The 25540-nt window shown below is 43.2% G+C and overlaps 1 protein-coding gene across 5 annotated transcripts in view; it reads left to right on the top strand.

The window, feature by feature from the left end:
• Positions 1–12456: 12456 nt before the first annotated feature.
• Positions 12457–25540, top strand: part of PTBP3 (polypyrimidine tract binding protein 3) — a 286927-nt gene continuing 273843 nt past the window's right edge. For 3 of the 5 annotated variants that reach the window (XM_030193767.1, XM_030193771.1, XM_030193768.1), the window contains exon 1: positions 12457–13137. Coding sequence is in view for 1 of the 5 variants with exons in the window: in XM_030193765.1 (XP_030049625.1) it covers positions 18905–18955 (51 nt within the window). In the remaining 4 variants the exon portion in view is untranslated. Of the gene's footprint in view, positions 13138–18857; positions 18956–25540 lie in introns of those variants that run through there. The other 2 variants (XM_030193765.1, XM_030193770.1) reach the window with 2 other exon arrangements.

Below are 25540 nucleotides of genomic sequence, written 5' to 3'. Positions count from 1 at the left end.
GCCAGGCAGGGGGAATAGCAGCAGCACAATAGGCAGGAAAGAACATATTTCCTCTCACCCCCCGCAGAGGCCACTAGATCACCAGCAGCGCGCCTTTAAAGGTAGGACCAGGGAGGGCTGTAGTGTGCGGCGGGCTCTAGGCAGAGCCTCTGGGCCCCCTAGAGCCTCTGGGCCCTTGGACAATGCCCCGTTGCCCGAAATGGTCAGTCCGCCCGATCTCTGATAAAAACTGTAATTGTTTTAGGAATAATAGATTGGGAAGGGGAAAGATTGATGGTGTGAATTATTGGTCCAGGATAATTCCTCCGTTGGAAAAATCAGAGGAACACTCATGAAAACATAAGAACAGTCATACTGGGTCAGACCAGTGGTCCATCTAGCCCAGTATCCTGTTTCCAACAGTGACCAAGCCAGGTCACAAGTACCTAGCAGTACCTAAATAATGGAAATATTCCATGCTACCAATCCCAGGGCAAGCAGTAGCTTCCCCATGTCTGTCTCAAATAGCAGAAAGCAGACTAGGGACTTTTCCTCCAGGAACTTGTCCAAACCTTTCTTAAATTCAGATACGCTAACTGCTGTTACTACATCCTCAGGCAAAGAGTTCCAGAGTTTAACTATATTTCCTCCTATTTGTTTTAAAAGTATTTCCATGTAACTTCTTTGAGTGTCCTCTAGTCTTTGTACTTTTGGAACGAGTAAAAAATCAATTCACTTCTACTTGTTCTACATATCTCCCCTCATCCGTCTCTTTTCCAAGCTGAAAAGCCCTAACCTCTTTAGCCTTTCCTCATACGAGAGTAGTTCCATCCCCGTTATCATTTTGGTCGCTCTTTTTTGAACCTTTTCTAATTCCGCTATATTTTTTGAGATACAATGACCAGTACTCAAGGTCTTATTCACCATCCCTTTCCTAATAATTCTTAGCATCCTGTTTGCTTTTTTGGCTACTGCCGCACACTGAGCAGAATAATTCCGTATTATCTACAATGACATCTAGATCTTTTTCTTGGATGCTGACCCCCAAGGTGGATCCTAGCATCAGGTAACTATGATTCAGATTATTCTTTCCAATGTGCATCACTTTGCATTTCTCCACATTAAATTTCATCTGCCATTTGGATGCCAGTCTTCCACTTTCCTAAGCACTTCCTGCAATTTTTCAGTCTGCATGTGTTTTAACAACCTTGAATAGTTTTGTGTCATCTGCAGATTTAATCACCTCACTCATTCCGATTTCCTATCATTTATACACGTTAAATAGCACCAGTCCCAGTACTGATCCTTGTGGCACTCCACTATTTACCCTCCTCCATTGAGAGAAATGACCATTTAACCCTACTCTCTGTTTTTTTTGTTACATTTGTACCCTGTGCTTTCCCACTCATGGCAGGCTCAATGCGGCTTACATATACAGGTACTTATTTGTACCTGGGGCAATGAAGGGTTAAGTGACTTGCCCAGAGTCACAAGGAGAAGGAGCTGCCTGTGCCTGAAGTGGGAATCGAACTCAGTTCCCCAGTTCCCCAGGACCAGAGTCCACCACCCTAACCACTAGGCCACTCCTCTGTCCAATAACCTATTCCTAATCCACACCAGAACATGGCCTCCTATCCCATGACTCTTTAATTTTCATAGGAGTCTTTCATGAGGAATTTTGTCAAAAGCTTTCTCAAAATATAGATACACTACATCAACCAATTCACCTTTTTATCCACGTTTATTCAAGCCTTCAAAGAAATTAAATAAATTGGTGAGGTGAGGCAAGGCAAGGCTTCCCTCAGCTGAACCCATGCTATGTCCCATTAAACCACGTTTACTTATGTGTTCCATAATTTTATTCTTTATAATAGTCTCCGCTATTTTACCCAGCATTGACGTCAGGCTTACTGGTCTGTAATTTCTTGGATCACCCCTGGAACCCTTTTTAAAAATCGGCTTTACATTGCCCACCCTCCAATCTTCAGGAACTATGGACGATTTGAAATGATAGGTTACATATTACTAACAGCAGATCAGCAATTTCATGCTTCAGTTCTTTGAGTACCTTCGGATGTATGCCATTCGGTCCAGGTGATTTACTAGTCTTTAATTTGTCGATTTGGCTCAGTATGTCTTCCAGGTTCACAGAGATTTCTTTCAGTTCTTCCACATCATCACCCTTGAAAACCATTTCTGATACAGGTAGATCTCTTACATCTTCTTCCATAAAGATCGAAGCAAAGAATTCATTGTTTCTCCACTATGGCCTTGTCCTCCCTAAGTGCCCCTTTTTCTTCTTCCTGAACTAATGGTCCCAAGGATTCCCTTGCAGGCTGCTTCTGATGTACCTGAAAAAGGTGTTACTGTGAATTTTAGCTTCTGTGGCAAGTTTCTCTTCATATTCTCTTTTAGCCTTCTTTATCAATGCTTTGCATCTGACTTGCCAGTGCTTATATTGATTCTTATTTTTTTTTTCATTTGGGTTCTTTTTCCATTCTTTGAAGGACATTATTTTGGCTGAAATAGCCTCTTTCACTTTACTTTTTAACCATGCTGGCTGTCATTTCCTCTTCTTTCCACCATTGTAAGTATGTTGAATGCATCTGGTCTGCCTGATGTGGAGGCATATTTTCAAAGCACTTTGACTTACAAAGTTCCATAGTAACCTATGGAACTTTGTAAGCCTAAGTGCTTTGAAAATTAGACCCTTAGAGGGGCATTTTCGAAAGAAACGTCTAAATCAGAATTTGGATTTTAAAAGACGTCCCAATTCCGAACAGGAAAGCAGGTCATTTTTTAAAAAGATGGACGTCTATCTTTTGTGTTCGTAAATACTACGAACGTCCTGTGATTTGGACGTCCTTTTTTTGGTCCATTTTCAACGTCCAAATGCAAGACGTCCAAAACAGAGGAGGAGTGGCTTAATGGTTAGTGCAGTGGGCTTTGATCCTGGCAACATGGGTTAAATTCCCACTGCTGCTCCTTGTGACTTTGGGCAAGTCAAATGCACAAGGGGCATTTTTGGATATAACATCCAAGTCTGAATTTGGACGTTTTTTGTAAAACGTCCAAAATCAGAACAGGAAAGGTCATTTTCTACAAAAACAAAGTCTATCATTTCCTTTTGAAAATGCTGTTTGGAAAAATGTTTTCTGATTTGGATGTTTTATTTTTTGGTCCATCTTCAAACAAATACATCCAAATGCAAAACGTACAAAATACACAAGGAAATCCACAATAAATTGAAACCATTCACATGTTCTAAGTGTGGTAAAAGCTTTGGTTGTAATGTAAATCTCAAAGTGCATCAGAAAGTCCACATGGGACAGAAACCATGTGCATGTATAGAGTCTGGTAAAAGCTTTGGTCAGAAGGTAAACCTCACAATGCACCAGAGAATACACCCAGGAGTGAAGCCATTTACATGTCCTGAGTGTGATAAAAGCTTCGGTTGGAAAGAAAGCTTCACATGGCATCAGAAAATCCACACAGGGATGAAACCATTTACATGCACTGAGGTGGTAAAAGCTTCAGTTGCATTGGGGCAGGTAATTAGGGAATGTACACTCTTGCTTTGAAATATGGAAAAATAGCACTCTGGTATTTAGATAAATGTAATGAGACCTCCTTTTCATCTATAGATCTGAATTCAAAACCCAAATCTAATTATAAACAATAGACACAAGGCTCAGATGTTATATAAAAAAACCCCAGAAAGCTTGGTATCAGGTAGAATAGTGGAAAAGTGACATCCCAGGAAAGCAATAGGGCCTCCTTGGAGCCACTGCAGTGGACTTTATAAAATGCTCCCAGGTACACACCTCACCATTGCTCCCTTACCTTGTCTGCTGAGCCCCCCCAAAACCCACTACCCCCAACTGTACAACACTACCATAGCCTTTACAGGTGAATGGAGCACCAATATGTGGGTACAGTGGGTATCTGGTGGGTTTTGGAGGGCTCACAGTCTCCTCCACAAGTGTAACAAGTAGGGGGAGGTAGAAGCCTGAGTCCACCTGTCTGCAGTGCACTGCACCACTACTAGACTACTCCAGGGACCTGCATGCTATTCTAATTGACCTGAGTATAACATCTGAGGCTGGCATAGAGGCTAGCAAGTCATATTTTCAATCACATTTTGGGGGGGGTGGGAGGGGGATAGTGACCACTGGGGGAGTAAGGGGAGGTGATCCCCGATTCCCTCCAGTGGTCAGAATAGCTGACTATAAATGAAGAGTTGTGCTAGGGGTGGGTGGGATTGAAGACTAAACTAGGTCATGCTGTGTATTTTAGAGGCTGTTAATGATGTAGGTTGTGGCAGAGAGTTCAAGCTGACTCACTAATCAGATTGCCCTTAATAACCTTTGCAAATATTCTACTTCCTCACACCTTAATTAATACCTATTTCAAGTCAGTAGCACTGCTACCTCTCCAGCAGCCAAAGAGCAGAAAATAACTGTCTTTTAGAATAAAATGTGAGGCTTGCTACTATCATTTTTAATGTTATTTAGCTATTAAGTTTCTACCTCTAGAAAAAGTTTCAGTTGTCTGGCTGCTGGAGAGGTCTTTTAGATGTTTTAGATATGAATCAATTTGGTTTCAGGTCACTGCACGGTACTGAAACATTGCTAATTTCTATTTTGGATACTGTCAGAGAGATTTTTGATAAAGGTAAGCATTATCTTATGGTAAGCCTGGACAAATCTGCAGCCTTCAATACCATTAATCATACCATATTGATCAACAGGCAGCAGGGCCAGACTGACAGTGATCTGGGTCCCCAGGCAATAAGGATCATTGGGCCTCCCTTCCCCTCCCCAGGTCCTGCTGCCTCCCTCTCCCCCTGCCTTTAAGCTGCCAGTACCACTGACATTTTCCTTTAGCTTGGCTGCTGCAAGTACAGCTCAGCCTCCGGGTACCTCAAAGCTTCCTTTCCTCCATGCAGACAGGGGCACCAGTAGCTACATTGGTCATCAGCTGCTGATGCAGGAACTTCCTTCTGTGGTGGCATGCCCTTGTGGAAGAAGGAAGTTACCTCAGAAGAGAGGTGGTCCGAGGCAGAGAGAAGTTCTGCTGTCAGCAGCAGACAGCCAATGTAGCTGCTGGTGCTCCTGCATGGAGGAAAGGATGCTTTGAGCCACTACCTGGAGGTGGGGGTTCAGAGACGGCAGTGCGAGAGGGGGAGAGTGAGGAGGCATCCTGGTCCCAGGGACAGAAGGGTGTCGGGCACGTGGGAGGGAAGTACTAGGCCTGGCACTGCCTGATTGCTCGAATGGTCAGTCTGACCCCGGTAGGCAGGAAATATCTTCTTTCTGTCAATTCTGTCAAACTTGAAATAGGAACAACAAACAAAGTTTGAAATGTCTATATGCAAATGCCAGGAGCCTAAGAAATAAGATGGGAGAGTTAGAATATATTGCACTAAATGAAAAATTAGATATAATAGGCATCTCTGAGACCTGGTGGAAGGAGGATAACAATGGGACACTGTCATACCGGGGTACAAATTATATCGTACTGATAGAGTGGATCGAATTGGTGGAGAGGTAGCATTGTATATTAAGGAGAGACTTGAATCCAATAGATTGAAAATTCTGCAGGAAACAAAACACTTCTTGGAATCACTGTGGATTGAAATTCCATGTATAAAGGGGAAAAGGATAGTGATAGGAGTGAACTACCATCTGCCTGGCCAGGAAGAATGGACGAATGCAGAAATGTTAAAGGAAATTAGGGACGCAAACAAACTGGGCAACACAATAACAATGGGCGATTTCAATTACCTCGATATTGACTGGGTAAATGTAACATCGGGGCACGCTAGGGAGGTAAAATTCCTTGGTGAAATCAAGGACTGCTTTATGGAGTGGCTGGTACAGGAGCCGACAAGAGAAGGAAAAATTCTAGACCTAGTCCTTAGTGGAGTGCACGATCTGGTGCGGGAGGTAATGGTGCTGGGGCTGCTTGATAACAGTGATCATAATATGATCGGATTTGATATTAGCTTTGAAGTAAGTATACATAGGAAATCAAATACATTAGCGTTTAACTTTAAAAAAGGAGACTATGATAAAATGAGAAGAACGGTGAAAATAAATCTTAGAGGAGCAGCAGCAAGGGTCAAAAATTGGCATCATGCGTGGATGCTGTTCAAAAACACCGTCCTGGAAGCCCAGGCCAAATATATTCCGCATATTAAAAAAGGAGGACGGAAGACCAAACGACAGCCGGCATGGTTAAAAAGTGCTGTGAAGGAAGCTATTAGAGCTAAAAGAAAATCCTTCAGAAATTGGAAGAAGGAACCGACTGAAAATAATAAGAAACGGCATAAGGAATGTCAAGTTAAACGCAAAGCGCTGATAAGGAAGGCTAAGAGGGACTTTGAAAAAAAGATTGCATTGGAGGCAAAAACCCATAGTAAAATATTTTTTAGGTATATTAAAAGCAGGAAGCCGGCAAAAGAATCGGTTGGACCGCTAGATGACCAGGGTGTAAAAGGGGCAATCAGGGAAGGCAAAGCCGTAGCGGAGAGATTAAATGAATTCTTTGCTTCGGTCTTCACCGAGGAAGATTTGGGTGGGATACTGGTGCCATAAATGGTATTCGAAGCTGACGAGTCAGAGAAACTTAATTAATTCTATGTAAACCTGGAGGATGTAATGGGGCAGTTCTACAAACTGAAGAGTTGCAAATCTCCTGGACTGGATGGTATTCATCCCAGAGTACTGATAGAACTGAAAAATGAGCTTGGGGAGCTACTGTTAGTAATATGTAATCTATCCTTAAAATCGAGTGTGGTACCAGAAGATTGCAGGGCGGCCAATGTAACGCCGATTTTTAAAAAAGGTTCCAGAGGAGATCCAGGAAATTATAGACCGGTGAGTCTGACGTCGGTGCCAGGCAAAATGGTAGAGACTATTATAAAGAACAAAATTACAGAGCATATTCAAAAGCATGGATTAATGAGACAAAGTCAACATGGATTTAGTGAAGGGACATCTTGCCTCACCAATCTACTACATTTCTTTACAGGGGTGAACAAACATGTGGATAAAGGTGAGCCGGTTGATATTGTGTATCTGGATTTTCAGAAGGAATATGACAAAGTCCTTCATGAAAGACTCCAGAGGAAATTGGAGAGTCATGGGATAGGAGGTAGTGTTCTATTGTGGATTAAAAACTGGTTAAAAGATAGAAAACAGAGAGTAGGGTTAAATAGTCAGTATTCTCAATGGAGAAGGGTAGTTAGTGGGGTTCCCCAGGGGTCTGTACTGGGACCGCTGCTTTTTAACATATTTATAAATGACCTAGAGATGGGAGTAACTAGTGAGGTAATTAAATTTGCTGATGACACAAAGTTATTCAAAGTCCTTAAATCGCAGGTGGATTGTGAAAAATTACAAGAAGACCTTACTAGACTGGGAGACTGGGCGTCTAAATGGCAGATGACGTTTAATGTGAGCAAGTGCAGAGTGATGCATGTGGGAAAGAGGAACCTGAATTATAGCTATGTCATGCAAGGTTCCACGTTAGGAGTCACAGACCAAGAAAGGGATCTAGGTGTCGTCGTTGACGATACATTGAAACCTTCTACTCAGTGTGCTGCTGCGGCTAAGAAAGCACATAGAATGTTAGGTATTATTAGGAAAGGAATGGAAAACAAAAATGAGGATGTTATAATGCCTTTGTATCGGTCCATGGTGCGACCGCACCTCGTATACTGTGTTCAATTCTGGTCGCCACATCTCAAAAAAAGATATAGTGGAATTAGAAAAGGTACAGAGAAGGGTGATGAAAATGATAAAGGGGGTAGGACGACTTCCCTATGAGGAAAGGCTAAAGTGGCTAGGGCTCTTCAGCTTGGAGTAAATGCGGCTGAGAGGAGATATGATAGAAGTCTATAAAATAATGAGTGGAATTGAACGGGTAGATGTGAAGTGTCTGTTTACGCTTCCAAAAATACTAGGACTAGGGGGCATGCGATGAAGCTACAATGTAGTCAATTTAAAACGAATCGGAGAAAATGTTTCTTCACTCAATGTGTAATTAAACTCTGGAATTCGTTGCCAGGGAATGTGGTAAAAGCAGTTAGCTTAGTGGAGTTTAAAAAAGGTTTGGAGGGCTTCCTAAAGGAAAAGTCCATAGACCATTATTAAATGGACTTGGGGAAAACCCACTATTTCTGGGATAAGCAGTATAGAATGTTTTGTACTTTTTTGGGGCTCTTGCCAGGTATTTGTGACCTGGATTGGCCACTGTTGGAAACAGGATGCTGGGCTTGATGGACCTTTGGTCTTTCACAGTATGGCAATACTTATGTAAATGAGCTAGATTATTTTTCAGGTGTATGGCAAGGTTCAGCACTTTCTGCTATGCTGTTTGACATCTTTCTGTTATCTCTGTGTAGACTCCTGAATTGTTTTCAGCTTACTTATAAACTATATGCAGATGATATTCAATTTTTGGTGGAGCTCGGCAGCTCTATTGATGATACTTTTAAGTTATTTACTCTTTATTTTAATGTTGTTAATCAGTGGTTGCGTAATCATCTTCAACTGAATATAGCAAAAAACACAGATCTCAATTCTGTCTGGTTTTTCGTTTGATAGTATTCCTCCTGACTTTGTCATTGGTAATGTGTCTATCCCAATTGTTAACTCTATTAGAAATCTAGATGTCATGTTAGATTCTAAGCTAAAAATTAAGATGCATGTTCAGAAAGTAATTAAGCATGTATTTTGCAAGCTAAGGTTGACTAGGCGTCTGCTTCTTGAACTTCCATTTATTTATCCAGAGTACTGTTATTCCATGCTTCGATTACTGTAATGGTCTACTTCTGAGGTTGCGTGGGAATATTTTAAAAGCCTTGCAGGCTGCTCAAAACGCAGCCAGAGTAATTTATGGCTTTTCCTGGTATACACATCACACCAATTAAAAAATGTTACATTGGCTCCCCATTAAGCAGAGGATCGCTTTTAAATATTTATTATTAATTTTCAAAGTGTGAAATAATCTAGTTTCTCCTGTTCTATCCTCTTCCTTACGAGCATACCAAACTGCAAGAGCTTTGAGATCTTCTAATGCTAACCTTTTGGAAAGGTTTTTGAAAAGTCGCAATGTGGATACAGGAGACCACCTTGATACAGCTATTAGCGAAACGTAGATCTATGTCGGTGGACTAGTGTCTCCAATATGATTTAAGTCCTTTAAAAAGCTAAGTATTTTTATGAATAAGTATTTAAATGTTGAACGTTGGAAAAGATATAACCTCAGAAATCTATATTTGATAAAAAGAAAACTATAAAAATAATATGAAGGTCTACTACTACTAATATTTAGCATTTCTATAGCACTACAAGGCGTACGCAGTGCTGCACAAACATAGAAGAAAGACAGTCCCTGCTCAAAGAGCTTACAATCTAATACACAAAAAATAAAGTAATCAAATCAATTAATGTGTACAGGAAGGAGGAGAGGAGGGTAGGTGGAGGCGAGTGGTTACAAGTGGTTATGAGTCAAAAGCAATGTTAAAGAGGTGGGCTTTCAGTCTAGATTTAAAGGTGGCCAAGGATGGGGCAAGACGTAGGGGCTCAGGAAGTTCATTCCAGGCGTAGGGTGCAGCGAGACAGAAGGCGCGAAGTCTGGAGTTGGTAGTAGTGGAGAAGGGAACAGATAAGAAGGATTTATCCATGGAGCGGAGTGCACGGGAAGGGGTGTAGGGAAGGACGAGTGTGGAGAGATACTGGGGAGCAGCAGAGTGAGTATGTTTATAGGTTAGTAGAATAAGTTTGAACAGGATGCGAAAACGGATAGGGAGCCAGTGAAGCGACTTGAGGAGAGGGGTAGTATGAGTAAAGCGGCCCTGGCGGAAGACGAGACGGGCAGCAGAGTTTTGAACCGATTGGAGAGGGGAGAGGGGAGAGGTGACTAAGTGGGAGGCCAGCAAGAAGCAGATTGCTGTAGTCTAAACGAGAGGTGACAAGGGTGTGGATGAGGGTTTTGGTAGAGTGCTCGGAAAGAAAGGGGCAGATTTTACGGATGTTGTAAAGAAAGAAACGACAGGTCTTGGCGATCTGCTGGATATGAGCAGAGAAGGAGAGAGAAGAGTCAAAGATGACCCCAAGGTTTCGAGCTGAGGAGACAGGAAGAATGAGAGAGCCATCAACAGAAACAGAAAACGGGGGGAGTGGGGATGTGGGTTTGGGGGGGGGGGGAAATGAGAAGCTTGGTTTTGGTCATGTTTAATTTCAGGTGGCGTTGAGACATCCAGACAGCAATGTCAGACAAGCACGCTGAAACGTTGGTTTGGATGCAAGGTGAGATATCAGGGGTAGAAAGGTAGATTTGGGAGTCATCAGCATAGAGATGGTAGGAAAAGCCATGGGATGAGATTAATGAACCAAGGGAAGAAGTGTAGATAGAAAAGAGGAGGGGACCAAGAACAGAACCCTGAGGTACGCTGACAGGCAGAGGGATAGAAGTAGAAGAGGATCCACCAGAGTGAACACTAAAGGTGCGGAGGGAGAGGTAGGAAGAGAACCAGGAAAGGACAGAGCCCTGGAATCCAAGTGAGGACAGGGTATCGAGAAGTATGCTGTGATCGACAGTGTCAAAAGCAGCGGAAAGATCAAGAAGAATGAGGATGGAATATTGACCTCTGGATTTAGCCAGTAATAGGTCATTGGAGACTTTAGTAAGCGCAGTTTCGGTTGAGTGGAGAGGGCGAAAACCAGATTGTAATGGGTCAAGAATAGCATGCGTGGAGAGAAAATCAAGGCAGCGGTGGTGAACAGCACGCTCAAGTAATTTGCAGAGAAAAGGGAGGAGGGAGATGAGGATTGCGGTGGTGCCCCTTCAAATTTGAAATCTGCATGGCTCAGTTAGCCAAGACGGAAGCACGCCCGCTATCTGATGATCTCATATATAAAAAAAAAGGTTGTATAAATCTGTACTGAATAAGTGAATGTACTCTTGATTTAAAATTGATGTGAAGTAGAGCGCAGTTTGAAGATATTGACTGATTGCTCTCTTCCGTATATACTATATATGCCGGCTGTTAACCTTTTGGAAAGGCCATCTTTGAAGGCCTTAGATCAGTTTAGGAGGGAGCTTAAAACATTATTCTTAGAAGCATTTGGCAACCAGCAAGTCTCTGTTTAGGTATGAGTCATATCTGCTTTGGTAAGCTAGTGAGTAGCGTGTAGTTGATGTTAGTTTACTTACTGTGTGTGGAGTCCTTGGTGTAGTATGAACTTGATGGTAATGTTTTTGTTATGATTTGTCATTTCATCATTATGAATGTACTTATTGTAAACCACCACTTATTGTAAATTACATTTATTACGTAATCAGCTTTGCTGGTGAAGCGCTGTTTGCTTTGCAGAGCGATTTATTTGTGATTACACTGCATTTTAGCAGCCAGGATTTTGATATCTTCTCTAAGTCAAGTTTTGTCACCATCATACAAAAGATTTGTCTGACCCCTATGGCAGGCCTTTGTACCGAAACACGGCCGCGTCAGGTCGGTTTTATGCCTTTCATTATCATATAGACTCCTATATCCATAGGGTTGATTTTATGCCTTTTTAAAATAAAGACTCCTACAATTTTTACTTCCTTTTTGAGTTTGCCTTACTCTTTATTTTTGCTCATGTTTGCGTGAGGGACCTTTCCTCCTTTTTATTTGTCCACCCATTACAAAACCTAAACCCAGCAAACTCTCCCATCCAACAAACTACTAAGGGATTTTTAGGATTGACTTTCTCATCTTCCCCATAGGTACGCTAAACAAAGTAGCATTCACACTTAAACTGCATAGAGTTTTCAAATTACTCACTTCCAGGAGGGAGATTTTAACCTAGTCCTGAATTTCTGACAACTTCATTATGTTGCATTATGCACAGAATCAGGAACTACATGTTTCGGTATGTAGATTTAAAAGCAGCTGCAGGACTGGCCAAAACGGTCTCCTTCCTAGAACTGGGCAACATGGGCTGTGTGGGATTCACAACAACCAGCTTCCTCTTCCCCTACCTCCTCCCTAACTCACAATCAACCCAGCACATGAGGAAAAACACGGAAAAGGAAAGAGCTGAAGCGTACACATGGAACAAAAGAGAAAGATAACGAAAAGCCATCTGTGTAGAAACCCCACCCTGCCCACACATTAGCTCCAAAGCTCTTATTACAAACATTTTTCAGGAACTGGGAAGCTGCATCAAAACAAGATGAGCAAGGGCCCATCCCACAGACATTAACGTACCAATCACCAATCGCAGCAGCATTTAAGGTGGAACGCTGAGAGACAAGACAGGATTGCAGAAAATTCAACACAAAGGCTAATAGGGCACCAGGCAGATTCAGCACACCTGCACTTCGTACCACCCTTGTTCCCTCCCCACCTTAGCCAAAAGAGAAAAATATCAATATAAAAAGGCATTCCCCCCTCCCTCCTACATACATAAACACCTTAAGCAGTCTAGGGAACGTCCCTGTTACTGCTCCGGCATTTTAGTCAGAGCAACTCAGCTTCTATGTTACCTGCGAACAGCAACATTAAATAACAAAAAGCCAGCCAAGTCCAATTATAAATAGACTGTGTACGGAACAACCATCAAACAAGCTCAGAATCCGATGAACTACCTGCGATTAGGTTCCGAAGATTAATGTTCTTTGCGTTGTGTCCTGCGATGCTTCAGCAAGGGGGCGAAACACCTGGGTTGTGCCACTGTGTTCTACGCGCAGTGTGGCCGGATAAAGCTTTGTACATTTAATTCCTTGTTTTCCAGATACTTGCTTAAGGGCGGAGGATCCGTGCGATCCGCTCTTTACCTTCCGTTTCTTAACAGTGCCCAAGCTCTACCTTAGCTTTTCCAGTTCAGGCGAAAAATCGTGAAAGAAATGTATTTTTTATCTTGAAATGCAACTTTACTCTTGCTTCTAGCAGCAACGAAAATACGGATCTTCTTAGAAATTATGCGTCTGGACAGTCACGGTTCATGACCTTCCGCTCTATCTACTGGCTTAGGAACAAGTGTGCGGTGAGCCCTCTCCAGCCTAACGGTGTTCTGTCTCTTAGAAGGTGAGGCTCAGGATTTCAGAAAGGAAAGCAGCGCTGCATAAATGTCACACAGTTAGCCCCTTCAACTTTTTCAGGTAAGCCAACTGTGCCCAACATATTTCTCTGGTGTCGGTTTTCTGCATCCTCCTGAAGCTCAGATACAGCCTTGTTTTGTTTAATTTTGTGAGAGTTGTTAGTCATGGCCACTTCTTCTACATCCTCTAACAGGGCTCCACGCACGTGGTCAGGTGTATTCCTGAATAGTTACTGCTGCTCGGGGGATTTTTCGTTTAGTCTGGTATTTTAGCTCGCCGAGTCGCCGTAATTGTGGCAGAAAGGTTGTTGGACTTTAAAGGCAGAGCACAGTTTTTTTGTGTGTGGCTTTTTTTGTTTGCATCAGGGGCAGGCAGAATTACACCTCACTGCCTCTTGCCCCCCACCTTTACACCCAGCTTTATATTTAAAGTTAGTTGAGCTAGCTCTGTGGGTGCTTGATCACCCCCAATATTTAACAAACTCCTTGATTATGTCCATGAAGATGTAATTTGGGTTTAGCACCCCCCCCCCCCCAAATTATTATGAAAAGTTAGCTCCTCTCCTCTGGTTGGTTTAGTTAACTGTGGTTTAACGTGTATTCTACAAGTAGGAACCAGATCTGTAGATGCCAGTGGATACTGAGCACCCCTGTATTTAGCCAAGCTCCTTCATTGTGGACCAGGGAGGCGTACTTTGCGTTTGGCACCCTCAATCATTTTGAAATGTTGTGTAAACAAAGGCCACCTATTGTATTTCAAATATAATATAAATATTACTTCTCTCTTTTCTCCCTGTGATTTTCCTGCTTGTCAGCATTTCTCATCTGTCTCCCCCTCCGGCCATTGCACACACTGAGCTTAATGGTTAAGATCGTTCTGGGGGTGGCTTCCTCGCGTCCTGGCTGTGCAAAATTTCAGGGTATTTCAATTGGTGTTGTGTAGAGTCTAGCATAGCCCCTCTCTGCCTTTTCCATTTCCTTGTTGTCGTCTACCATTTCTCCTTCCCCTGCCCTGTGATCTGTGAGACTGGCCGTGAGTTAGTGCACTTCTTTACTTGCACAGCCGCTTTTGGTCGGACGGTGGAGAGCGTATGACCACCTGACTGGACGCGAGGTCCGAGCTGAGCTTGTTTTCTTGTGTGTGCACTTCTGACACAGAGAGCAGGCTAGAGCTGCATTGCCTCCCAGTTCCCCACCACCGTCTGGGTAGGTTTTTTTTTTTTTTTTTTTTTTTTTTCTCAGCAGCTTGGGCGGTTGAGGCCATTTCTGCACCTCTTTGCTCCAGGCGCTGCTGCCAGTCAGTCTCACCCAGGCGGGGCGGACGCACCCGAATTTTTGAAATTATCACCATTGCCCATGCTGTACTGCTGCTGCAAGCTGAGCATCATCCAGTTAAAGCTAAATACATATTCTTATTTTAGTAGATGATGCGCCCTAACGTCCCTCCCCATATGAAGCCAGGGCAGGTGACCCCCCCCCTCACAGTGGCATCTCTAGACAGATATATTTGATGGTGGTGGGGTGGACAACGTGACATTTCTTCACATGGTACCCATCTTTTCCCAATGGGGTGTAGCCAGACAACAGATTGTGGGTGGGCCTAGGCAAGAAGTGGGTGGGCACCAAGTGTTCTCTCCCTGCCCCCCCCCCCAAAAAAAAAAAAAAATATCTAAGCTGGCAGGAAAATGCTTCTTTCCACCTTGACAGTCTGCAAAGGCATGTGCTGAAAACTGAGCTTGCGCAGGTTCCGGTATCGTTGAGAGTAGCGTTTTTGTTACCATTAGGCGAAAGTCTTCAGCTGGTGAAGCTTGGGATCCCTACCAGCTACCGCTAAACTTGTGCTACTGTTGGGTGGGCCTAAGCCCTAAGTGGGTGGGCCCTGGCCCACCCAGGCCCACCTGTGGCTAAGCCACTGATAAAACATCATTGCTTTCTACACATAAAGAAATCCATCCCTTCCGCTAGTTTCAGCTACCCCTAAAACATCATTCAACAAGTTCTTCTTCTATGTGGACCTGAATCTCAGTGCAAATCCTGAAACTTCACTTCTGTATCACAAACTCCATTTTCCCCAGCAATGGAGCTATCCGCCTTATAACTTGCAAAAAATATTCAAATCGTGATTATCACCTGAGGAACTGCGTACACTCCTTCCACTGCCAGATATTTTGTTTAAAGTAAAAGGGTTTTTCTTTGTGTGGTAACTCTACAGATGTAGTGACCATCTGGCCAGCATTTTTATTTTGGGTGGCACTGGCCAGTATTGGTGGCCCCAGCCAGAGAGCCTGCTTTCCAATAGGACCAGATATTTCCCCTTTCGTTCTATAAACCTGTGCACCCAATTTAATCATAGTGCACAAAATTGCACATGCAGGTTATAGAATACGTTCAGTTGCATGCCATAACTTAATTGAGAAGTTAATTGCTGTTAATTGGCACTAATTTGCAGTCGCATGCTTAACTGCACTTAGCCTGTATTCTGTACCCTTAGCGCACAACTTCTTCAGCACGTAACTGTGAGGGGGCTGTGAATGTGGGAGGGTCATGGACGGGTCAGGTGCATACCTAGTATTTACACTTAAAGGTTAGAGTACAGGCAGGTACTCATGCAACGGTAACATTTAGGTGTGGACATTACACCAGCCATTGACGTGGTGTAAGTGGCTGTCTGTCAACGTTGGGATGGAAATGCAGATTTAAGCTAGTATTCTACAATAGCAATTGCTTATTTATTAATTTATTCAATCTTGTATCCCACAATTATCCAAAAACTAAGGTAATATGTGAATTACCTGCAGAGAATTACCCCCTTTGCAAAGTAACTAAAAACTTTTATAGAGGAAAGTTACTACAGCCCTAACCCCGCCATGAAAAGGCAGTACACTGGATCCCAGAGAACCGAACAGACCCTATTAATATACCTGCTACTGGGAAACAAGCTGAACTGTTACAGATTCCTACATAGTCATCACATGCTAGCAAAATCCTTCACGTCAAATCACACATGTAGAACATAAACAGACCCTCGTGTGATACAGAATAGGGAACAACAGTAAACGTGCAGACAAAAACTGAAATGGAGACCCCCCCCCCAGGAAAGCCAGACTGTATAAGCAGTGCAACATTGGTAAAAGAGAAACAAATGTACTTTTTTTTTTCCTTGTACTCTGCTAAATACAAAAGACCATACATTTTCTAAAGCAGATGCATTCCAATCCTTAAAGTATTAATTTTTTTTATTTATTTTCTAATGGGCATTTTGTTTTTCTATTTGGGCTGGTTTCAGTCTTTTTGACTTTTCATGTGTGTCTTCTTTTCCTAGTTGGCCTTTCCAGTTCTTCTTTCATCTCTTGTCCTTCTTCCTGTCTTTCTCTACATCTGTCTGGCACTGATTTTTTTGTTTTTAATGGTTTCTTTTCTCACTTCTCTGTATTCACTTATATGTGATTTGACTCCTCATTTTCCCTTTTTCCTTACTCTTTCTTTACACATCTCATCTACCTACTGGCTTTTTTCATCCCTTTTCTCTAATATTCCCATTGCCCCCTCTGTCTCTCTTCTTCCTAGTCTCCTAGCCCTCCTCATCTTTCACCCACTCCCTAGCCCTCCACTGCCATCTTCTCAGCCGCCTTCTACCCTCTACTGCCTCTCATCCCCTTCACTAGCCCCAGCTCTGTCCCTATCTCTCCTTCCTTCCTTTGCCTCTAGGCCATTCTTCTCTCTTTTACCCTCCTACCCCATCTCCTATTGTTTCTCTTTCACCATCTTTTTAACCTCACCAGTCTCAACACCTTCAGAGATATATCCCTTTTCAGTGCTTCTAATCCTATCTCCATTCTTCCATTATTTGTACTATGTCTCAACCTCTCCACACAATTTATCTCCTTTCTCTTACCCCATTTCACACTCTCATTCATATCCCACCTATCAACATACCCCCAATCAAACCTACCAATTGCCAGGTCTTCACTTTCCCCTTGAAATTCCCACTATCTCCTAACCATAATTCCCTGCACTGCTCTCCAGCACACTCCCACTCAGTCACAAAGTCCCATCCATCTTCTGCTCTATTTCTTTTCTTCCCCATCCCCAAGTTCCATCCTTCTGCTCCCTTCCCTGCCCTCCCCTCTGTCTCCAAGTCCTCCTGGCCCAGCACCGGTAAGCTGCTCTTGCTTGGTTAGGACTGTGGCTTTCATACCAGGTAGCTCCTTCCTCCTTTGTAGAGCAACCAGGTGTGTGATTCAAGAGTGCTCAGTTGGGGTGGGTGGCTCTGTATCTACCGTGTCCTGCGTGGTTCCAACATCATCTGTGGATATCGATCTGAGGTTCATGGCTAACTGTGACATAGAGATATTGTACACCCCCAAGTGTGTCAGAGAATTTGGACTCGGACTTTTGTGGCAACTGAAAATGTGTATCTTACTCAGGAGAGAGTGTTTTTCTTTTTGGGGAGGGGGCATAAATAAAAAAGAGAGAATGTTGGTAGCTCAAAGTGAGGTTACATACAGGTACATGAGGTATTTTCCTGTCCCTGCCAGTTTTAGTCTATTTGTACCTGAGGCAATAGAGGGCTAAGTGACTTGCCCATGATCCCAAGGGGCATCAGTGGGATTTAAACCCTGGCTTTCCTGATTCTCGGCCCACTGTTCGATTATGCTACTCTGTAGCAATATGCTGCTATTTTAATGGCTGGGTGATTGCTCTCAGCACTATACTATAGCAAACTGTCTGAGATCCAGCAGTGCAATTAATATCTATTCTAAATACCTCAGCCGTGCAACTGTAGTAAAATTTTCACCCATTAAGATTTAAGCACTGTCCTCCCTATCTATTCCTTCTTATGTGGTTTAGAACTTAATAGGTAACTTTTCAGCATGATGCTTAGCTTTGTCGACTCAGGGGTAATTAATGCTGAAAAGTTACCTATTAAGTTCTAAACCACATAAGAAGAAATAGGGAAAAAATACATACATTTAAAAGACTGATGAAGAGGATAGTGCTTAAATCTTAATAGGTGAAAATTTTACCATTGAGTTGCATAGCTGAAGTCTTTGGAACAGATATTAATTGCAGTCCTGTAGCAATAGCGTACTGATTAGTTTCCCTGGCTGCACCAGCATATGTAAAAGAAGACTAGCACTGGATCCACCTACTGCAACTGATCTGACAGGAACTGTTCTTATCAAGTAAGGCATAACTGTACTTTGGACAAAATTCTGCAGTGAAACCAGGGCTGTAAAGTTGGAGTCGGAAGCAATTTTGGGTGGAGTCGGAGTTGCTAAAAATATACCCAGTCCAGCGTCAGAATAAAAGTTTACAGCGTTACAATATATGGTAAATTTTATCATATTATACTTAGATATATATTTTTGTCCTGGATCTAAAGTACTGGTAGTTATATTTACCAGTACTTTAGATCCAGAACAAAAAATTTAAAATCTAATATCAGTCGGAGTTGGGCAGTAGAAAAATAGAGGAGTCGGAGTCAAAGGTTTGGTGTAGTGACTCCATAGCCCTGAGTGAAACCCCATAAACCGTTAATAGCCACACGGACTTAAGAAAAGCCACATCTTGTTCCTGGGAGTTCATTCCATAGTATTTTTTTAATGCTCTAATCTGTTTATGTGAACCAGTCTTCTGAGTCTGTGGATTTGTGTGGTGCCTCTGCTAAGGGACACAAGTTTGGACCTTTTTTTGTGACAGTTTTGCATTCAGACTTCTGCAGCTCTGTGGGCAGGACTTGGCACTTCTCCCGCTTTAGCAGAGCCTACTCTTTAATAGGATACTGTTCTCCAAGGACAAGCAGGGTAGGCAGTCCTCTTGAGTGAATGACGTCCTCTGGAGCCCAGGCTGGAGATTTGGCATCAAAGCTTTCAGAGGTATGTAGAGCTGTGCTCTTCATATGAGTAGAACGTCTGCGTTTAACTTCATTGTGAGGGGCCACCTCAAAGCCTAGCTGGGGCTAGTTTCCATGATATGTGAATATCTGTTCCATCATTCAACCTTATGATTACAGAGCCTTATATACAAAAGATTTCTCTATAAGCAGGACATATACCCCGGATTCTGTATAGCGCGACCAAAATTGCGTGCACAAATCCAGTCATATTCTGGATTTGTGAGCGCAATTTAATTACTTAAGCCCATTGGTGCTGATAATTGCCACTTAAGCACTTATTGATACTAATCGCCATTAGTTAGAATTTACACGCACAACTTACTAGGCATATTTTGTAAATTGGTGTGTGTAAATAAGGGACGTGGCCGTGGGCATTCTGCAAAACTGTGCACGGTTGTAGAATACACCTGCTCTGTGCCTAACTTAGTTTTACTTGGCATAGATGGATGCACCTAGAGTTAGGCGCAGGCATGGCCATTAGGTGTATTCTATAAGCTGCGCCTAGATTTTTACAGAATATGCTTAGTTGGAAATATTTTCAGGTGCCATATATAGAATCTATTCCATAATCCCTGATGCCTAGGTGATGTCATCTGACGGTGCCTGGGCTGGACAGGATGTAAACAAGCTGTCAGAACTCCAGTGCTTTCTAGAATGGTGCGTTCCCCATCTGCACCGTTGGCATGGGCCATCTTGTTTTTTTTTTTTTTCTGCGGCACCCAGAGGGCATGCCTCATTTTTGTTGCCTTCATGTTTTTTAACCAGTTGTCAGTTCTTAAGTTTACATTTTCTCTTCTACCCTTTTTTAAATTGCTTATGTAACTTGACAAGTCATATACCTTACAAGAAGGGTGTGTACAATACAAGAAAGGGGAATATAGCTCCCTCCGTTTACTAATCATCTGGAGTTCCCTAATCTGAGGGATCCCAAAGCGATGGTCACTGAGTATATCACCCCTGAAACTTAACAATATTTGTTCCTTAATTTATCATGCACATCAGTTTCCCCCCTATAAGTATAGTACAGTCTTTCAACTGACATTATTTCCACTACCTGTTCAGCTCAGTGTACCATAGATGGGAGGCCATCATCCAAAAAGTAGTAATAGTGTGCCTTGTAGTGTGGATCAGATGCTCCGCCAGTTCCCAGTCCTCGCCATGTAATTCTAATCCCACCTGCACCCTAAGAGGCAGAACAGAGGTGCCACGGTAAAATGAAGCCCCAAGATCATCCAAATTTGAGTTTTTACTTCCTGCCAAAAATGAGCTATTACTGGGCAGGACCACCACATATGATTACAAAAATGTCCACTTTTTGCTCCTTTTTGAACAACCAACAACGGTAGCAACCCATAGGGTTATTTGGTCAGTTGATAAGTCTTGTTCCTATTCCTTACCACTGAGGCCCAGATGCACAAAACTTTAACGACCTTTTAACGAGGAAATTTTAAACCGTAGCATGCATTAAAGGACATTTTCCGACAAGGCTAGCAGCTAACGAAAACGGAATGCAAACGAGAAACTACCGTTGAAATGTGGTCAATTCGTAATGCACTAACCATACCGACGACTGCAACGAACCATTTACCGTCAGAAATTTAACGTCAGCTCAGACCTGTCGTTAAGGCCTGAGCTGTCATCTCCCCGCTGCACCCTGCACCATAAAAATCATGTGTAGTAGTAGTTTAAAAAGGAAAGTGAGCTCCCCGCTTTCCCCTGCATAAAAAAATGTCTCCACAAACATTAACAAAGGATTGGGAGGGGGCAAAGGTGCTCGTCAGGAGCATCCTGTGTGGATGGCCTTGCCCCGCCCCCACCCGAGATCGCCGCTGCTCCCCGCTTCTCTGTTCATGAAATATAAAATGTTAAAAATCGAAACTTCTGCATCGCCGGGCCCCCCGCCATTCCTGTCTCTCTCTTCTGCTACTGTCGGCAATGCTCCGCCTCCCGCCATCCTCCGGCCCCGCCCCCCTGAGTTCGTCGCCGCCACTCCCCCCTCCACCGGACCCCCCCTCTGCCATAATGGCCGGTGCAGCGCCTCTCACCTGTGTGTGAAGGCGCTGCACGGGTTGGATCAACTGTTCTCGATCGCTTCTGTCTCCTCCTCCGTCTGAAGGGTGGGGGGCCCGGCGATGCAGAAGTTTAGATTTTTAACATTTTGTATTTCATGAACGGAGAAGCGGAGAGCAGCAGCGATCTCGGGCGGGGGAGGGCAAGGCCATCCACATAGGACGCTCCTGACGAGCGCCTTTGCCCCCTCCCGATCCTTTGTTAATGTTTGTGGAGACATTTTTTTATGCAGGGGAAAGCGGGGAGCTCACTTTTCTTTTTAAACTACTACTACACGTGATTTTTATGGTGCAGGGGGCAGCGGGGAGGTGACAGCTCAGGCCTTAACGACAGGTTTGAGCTGACGTTAAATTTCTGACGGTAAATGGTTCGTTGCAGTCGTCGGTATGGTTAGTGCATTCCGAATTGACCACATTTCAATGGTGGTTTCTCGTTTGCATTCCATTTTCGTTAGCTGCTAGCCTTGTCGGGAAATGGCCTTTAATGCATGCAACGGTTTCAAATTTCCTCGTTAAAGGGTCGTTAAAGTTTTGTGCATCTGGGCCTAAATTCGGTAATGGCTTTTACAATTTTGCTTTTTTTTACGTTTGGTTGATGCATCTGGGCCTGAATCTGCTGTTCTGCTCACACAGCTTGTGTTCACGTGTTTATGATGCTGTTGTGAGATAAGCTGCTTACAACAGTCATGTCATCTTTACTGTTATAGGTTGAATGCTGCATGTAACTCAGTCCCTCCAGTCTTGCGTTCTCCTTGCTTCATTGCCTTAGCTCAGGATATAACTTTTTGATCTTATTAGTTATCTTTAGAGACCTTAGTCGTCATGGGTAATCTACTATTCCACTCCTTCTAAATCAGATTTTCTGTGTTGGGACACAGAAATTGTAGTCTGGCTCTCTGCCTGTCTCTGTAGGCAGCATTTTCTTTTTACTGTTTTATACTCAACTGAAACCAGTGGTGTAGTCAGACCTCAATTTTTGGGGGGTTGGGGGGGCATATTTTGCCCCGCCTTCCCACCACAACCCCACATACCTGGGCGGGTGGGGGTCCTCGAGCCCTGCCAGCAGAATCCTTCCTGCAGCAATATTTGATGCTGTGCTGCCTGTCCCGCTTTCCTGCCCCGACACGCATGCTCGGTTTTATTTTGAAATTGAGCATGCGTTTCACTCATGCTCGATTTTTCACTAAAACCGATCATGCACGCGGGGCAGGGGAAAAGCAGGACAGGCAGTGCAGTGCCGAATATTGCTGCAAGAAAGCTTCTGCTAGCAGTGACTGGGGACCCCTGCCAGCCAAACCAGCAGACCTTGGGGGCCTGAACCCAAAATTGTGTGTGTGTGGGGGGGGGGGGGGGGGGCAGGGCCCCCAAAGATCCCTGTGGGTATGCCACTGACTGAAATATCTACAGAAACTTATCACACTTGTGTTGTCCCACATCAGTGCAGTGGTCTTTATTTCAGCTGTGTACGGTTTCCTCTTTGCTTATTTGTAATAAAATGTTGGAAATTTAGAAGGTGATTCGTCTTATATGGATATTGATCTTGTTTAACTTGCTGTCTAGTAATAACAGCCAATATATATTGCAAGGGCAAAATATCCACACTTGGATTCTGGATTTTCTAACAGGATTTTCTTTCCCTGCAAGATAGGATTGTTTTGATACTGACTTTTAAGGAAAAGGTTCTCCCACCTCTTGTTCAAATGGTGGTCCGTTATGTACCAGGACATCTGTTGCACCCTGGTAGTGTGCCTTGGCTAACTGTCCCCGATCTGCGGCAAGTACAAGGAAAGGAGCCTATTTTATGTTTCACTTATCCTGTGGAACTTGTTGCCACAGTGGTTAAAGGAGGAAGGTTCTTTAAGGCATCTGCTTTTTTGCTCAGGCATTCAGGGGCCAATGATCAGAGGTAAATGTGAGTGCTAGAGGCCATTAGCGCCAGACTAGTGCCTGCATTTACCTGTGCTTCATGATCAGCTGCCCGGAGAGCCAGAACAAAAGAGCGCTGCTTAGATCAACGCAAGTAGCATGCTAATGCGTGCTGGTGCACTGTTTTGTTCCAGCGTTCCATGATCAAAGTTAGAGCGCGTTGAACAACGGCATTCTATCCTCTAAAACCCTATGCCAGCTTGGAGCAGGCGTTAGGGCAGGAGTCAGTACCAGCAAGCCTGAAAAGTCCATAATCAGAAAGTTACACGCTGTGTTACTGAATTTGGGGGTTGCATGCCTAACTTGCGTGCCAGGATTTATGTAATTCCTTGCACCTAAAGTTGGGTGTGGGAATCTGCAGTAAGCGCTATTCTGTAAAGAGCACTTAGCCTGGACATGTATTTTTTCCCGGTGCCTATTTTTCACTGCCATTTACTGAATCTGGCCCATAATGTGCAACACTGGTCCAAAACCTCTGAAGCTTAGGGTAGTTCCACGGGCAGTGCAACAGAGTATTGACTGACAAATTTTAGGTGATTGGATGCACCCCTTCACTCCACTCCCATAAGTGGAGGAATTTGGTACAATATACCTACCAGTTTCCATTTCCACTGCTACTCTTGAGAGAGTTACTGCCCTGAATATTGGCAGCTAATCCCTGCATGGTGTTAAAAAGTTAGAGGCCAGGCCATAATTCTTGACATTTGTCCAGCCGTGACTTGGTGTGTGCTGAACAAAACCCGCTGTTAGCATTAAAAATGCTGACAGACAATGCAGTCTCAGTGATATGCATCTCTGTGAAGACTAAATCTTGAAGCTACCCACGATGAATTGGATTGATCTTAAAAACTCAGACCATGCCATCAACGTGTAAGAGATTGTATGAGTATGATAGCAAAAAAATGAAGATATTCTAGATTGGGGAAATAGATGCCTTTAAAAAGGAAATGTCTGTCTGCATGTGAAAGCACATATTGGTAGAATTTGGTCTTTTCAGCAAAACTGTTCAAATTGATTAACCACTTTTTGTTCAAATACAGTAAAGCATTATATACAACAGTAGTATTAAAATTATAAAAGAAAAGCTATGATAAGAAATGTTTAAATATTTCTGTGGTATACTTTCAGTTGAAAGGCAGCTCTGGACTGAGGGGGCATAGGATGATGGTGAAAGGGAACAGAGTCGGACTTAGAAGTAATCTGAGGAAATATGACTTCATGGAGAGAGTGGTGAATTTGTGGAACAGCCTCCCAGTGGAGACAAGGACTGTATCTGAATTCAAGCAAGCATGGGACAGGGGAAGATATAGTAGGTGGAATGGAGGGGTAGACTGGATAGGTCATGTGGTCTTTATCTGCCTTCATTTTAGAAGCCAACTGAAAACTATGGTTTTGGTTCTGGCAGAAACCAAATCCATGGCTGAAATTCGTTGCTCGGTTTTGGCAGGAACCGAAGCTGAAACTGAAAACACTGTGCCCTCCCTGCCCACTCCCATCCTGGCAGGAGCCAGCCAGCTAGCCGCTTGCCTACCCACGGGAAAATGGGTGCCTCTGGGCCTCCATGCAGCTGTCCCTTCCCCTCAGCAAAGATCTCACAACCCCCTCCCCCGGGCTGCCCAGGCCTACCTTAGCAGACCCTGATGATCTAGTGGCCCCCTTGGGGGTAGGAATGAGTGGGCTTCATTCCTGCCCCAAAGAGGCCATTAGACCACCAGGGCTTGTTAAAGTAGGGCCGAATGGCCTGGGTCAGGGGAGTTTTGGTTTCTGCTAAAAATGCAGTGGGGTATTTGGCAGAAACCAGAACCTGAATTTCTCATCAGTTTCAGTTCCAAAACCGAAATTCAGTTGGCCTCTACTTAATTTTATTTTCCAAAAGGCAGCTACCCAGCCACACTGGAAATCTGTTCAGTAGCTACGGTGCATCAAATTATTAAAATTCATCAGGTGATGTCAGTTGAAATGTGCTGTAATGTGTGTCTTTTTAAAAAAGATTGAGTGTTTTTGTTTGCTACTTTCCTTTTGGAATTTCACTGTCTGTGCCTCTTCATGCAGCATGAGACAGATCTGGGCCATTGTTCTACTCTGCCTTGGGCTATCTACCAAACGTGCAGCATTTCACTATATATTAAAAAAAAAAAAAATCATGGTTCCAAAACCATGGAACCCAGGGAACTATAAAAGATAAGTGATTTTTTTTTTTTAACCATGTTTTTTTTTTTTTTAAATATATGGTGAAATGCACGTTTGGGATATAAAAAGTTCAAAACAACTATGTGTTTGTGATAGTCCTGTGAAGAAATATGAGCATATTCAAAAATGTATTTCTATTACAATATATTGAAGTTCATTATTATTAACAGCTTTACACAAACAGGCCTGTAAGCCTTAGGGCCCTACAGGGAACTGTGAAACTAGAGAGTGCTTTGTTTGCAGAAAGCCTGGTCATCTAAATGCAGACTGTAGAGTATGGAAAGCTAGAATAAACCAGAGTTCTAAGCATAAAGATAAGTAGGCTGTGAGGAAGCCTGAAAACAATTCTTAACATTTAGTTGTTTTTTTTTTTTTGTTAA

This window comes from Microcaecilia unicolor, chromosome 2 (assembly GCF_901765095.1).
Source record: "Microcaecilia unicolor chromosome 2, aMicUni1.1, whole genome shotgun sequence".
In the NCBI taxonomy this organism is placed as follows: domain Eukaryota; kingdom Metazoa; phylum Chordata; class Amphibia; order Gymnophiona; family Siphonopidae; genus Microcaecilia; species Microcaecilia unicolor.
This window is presented reverse-complemented; position numbering and strand designations above follow the sequence as displayed.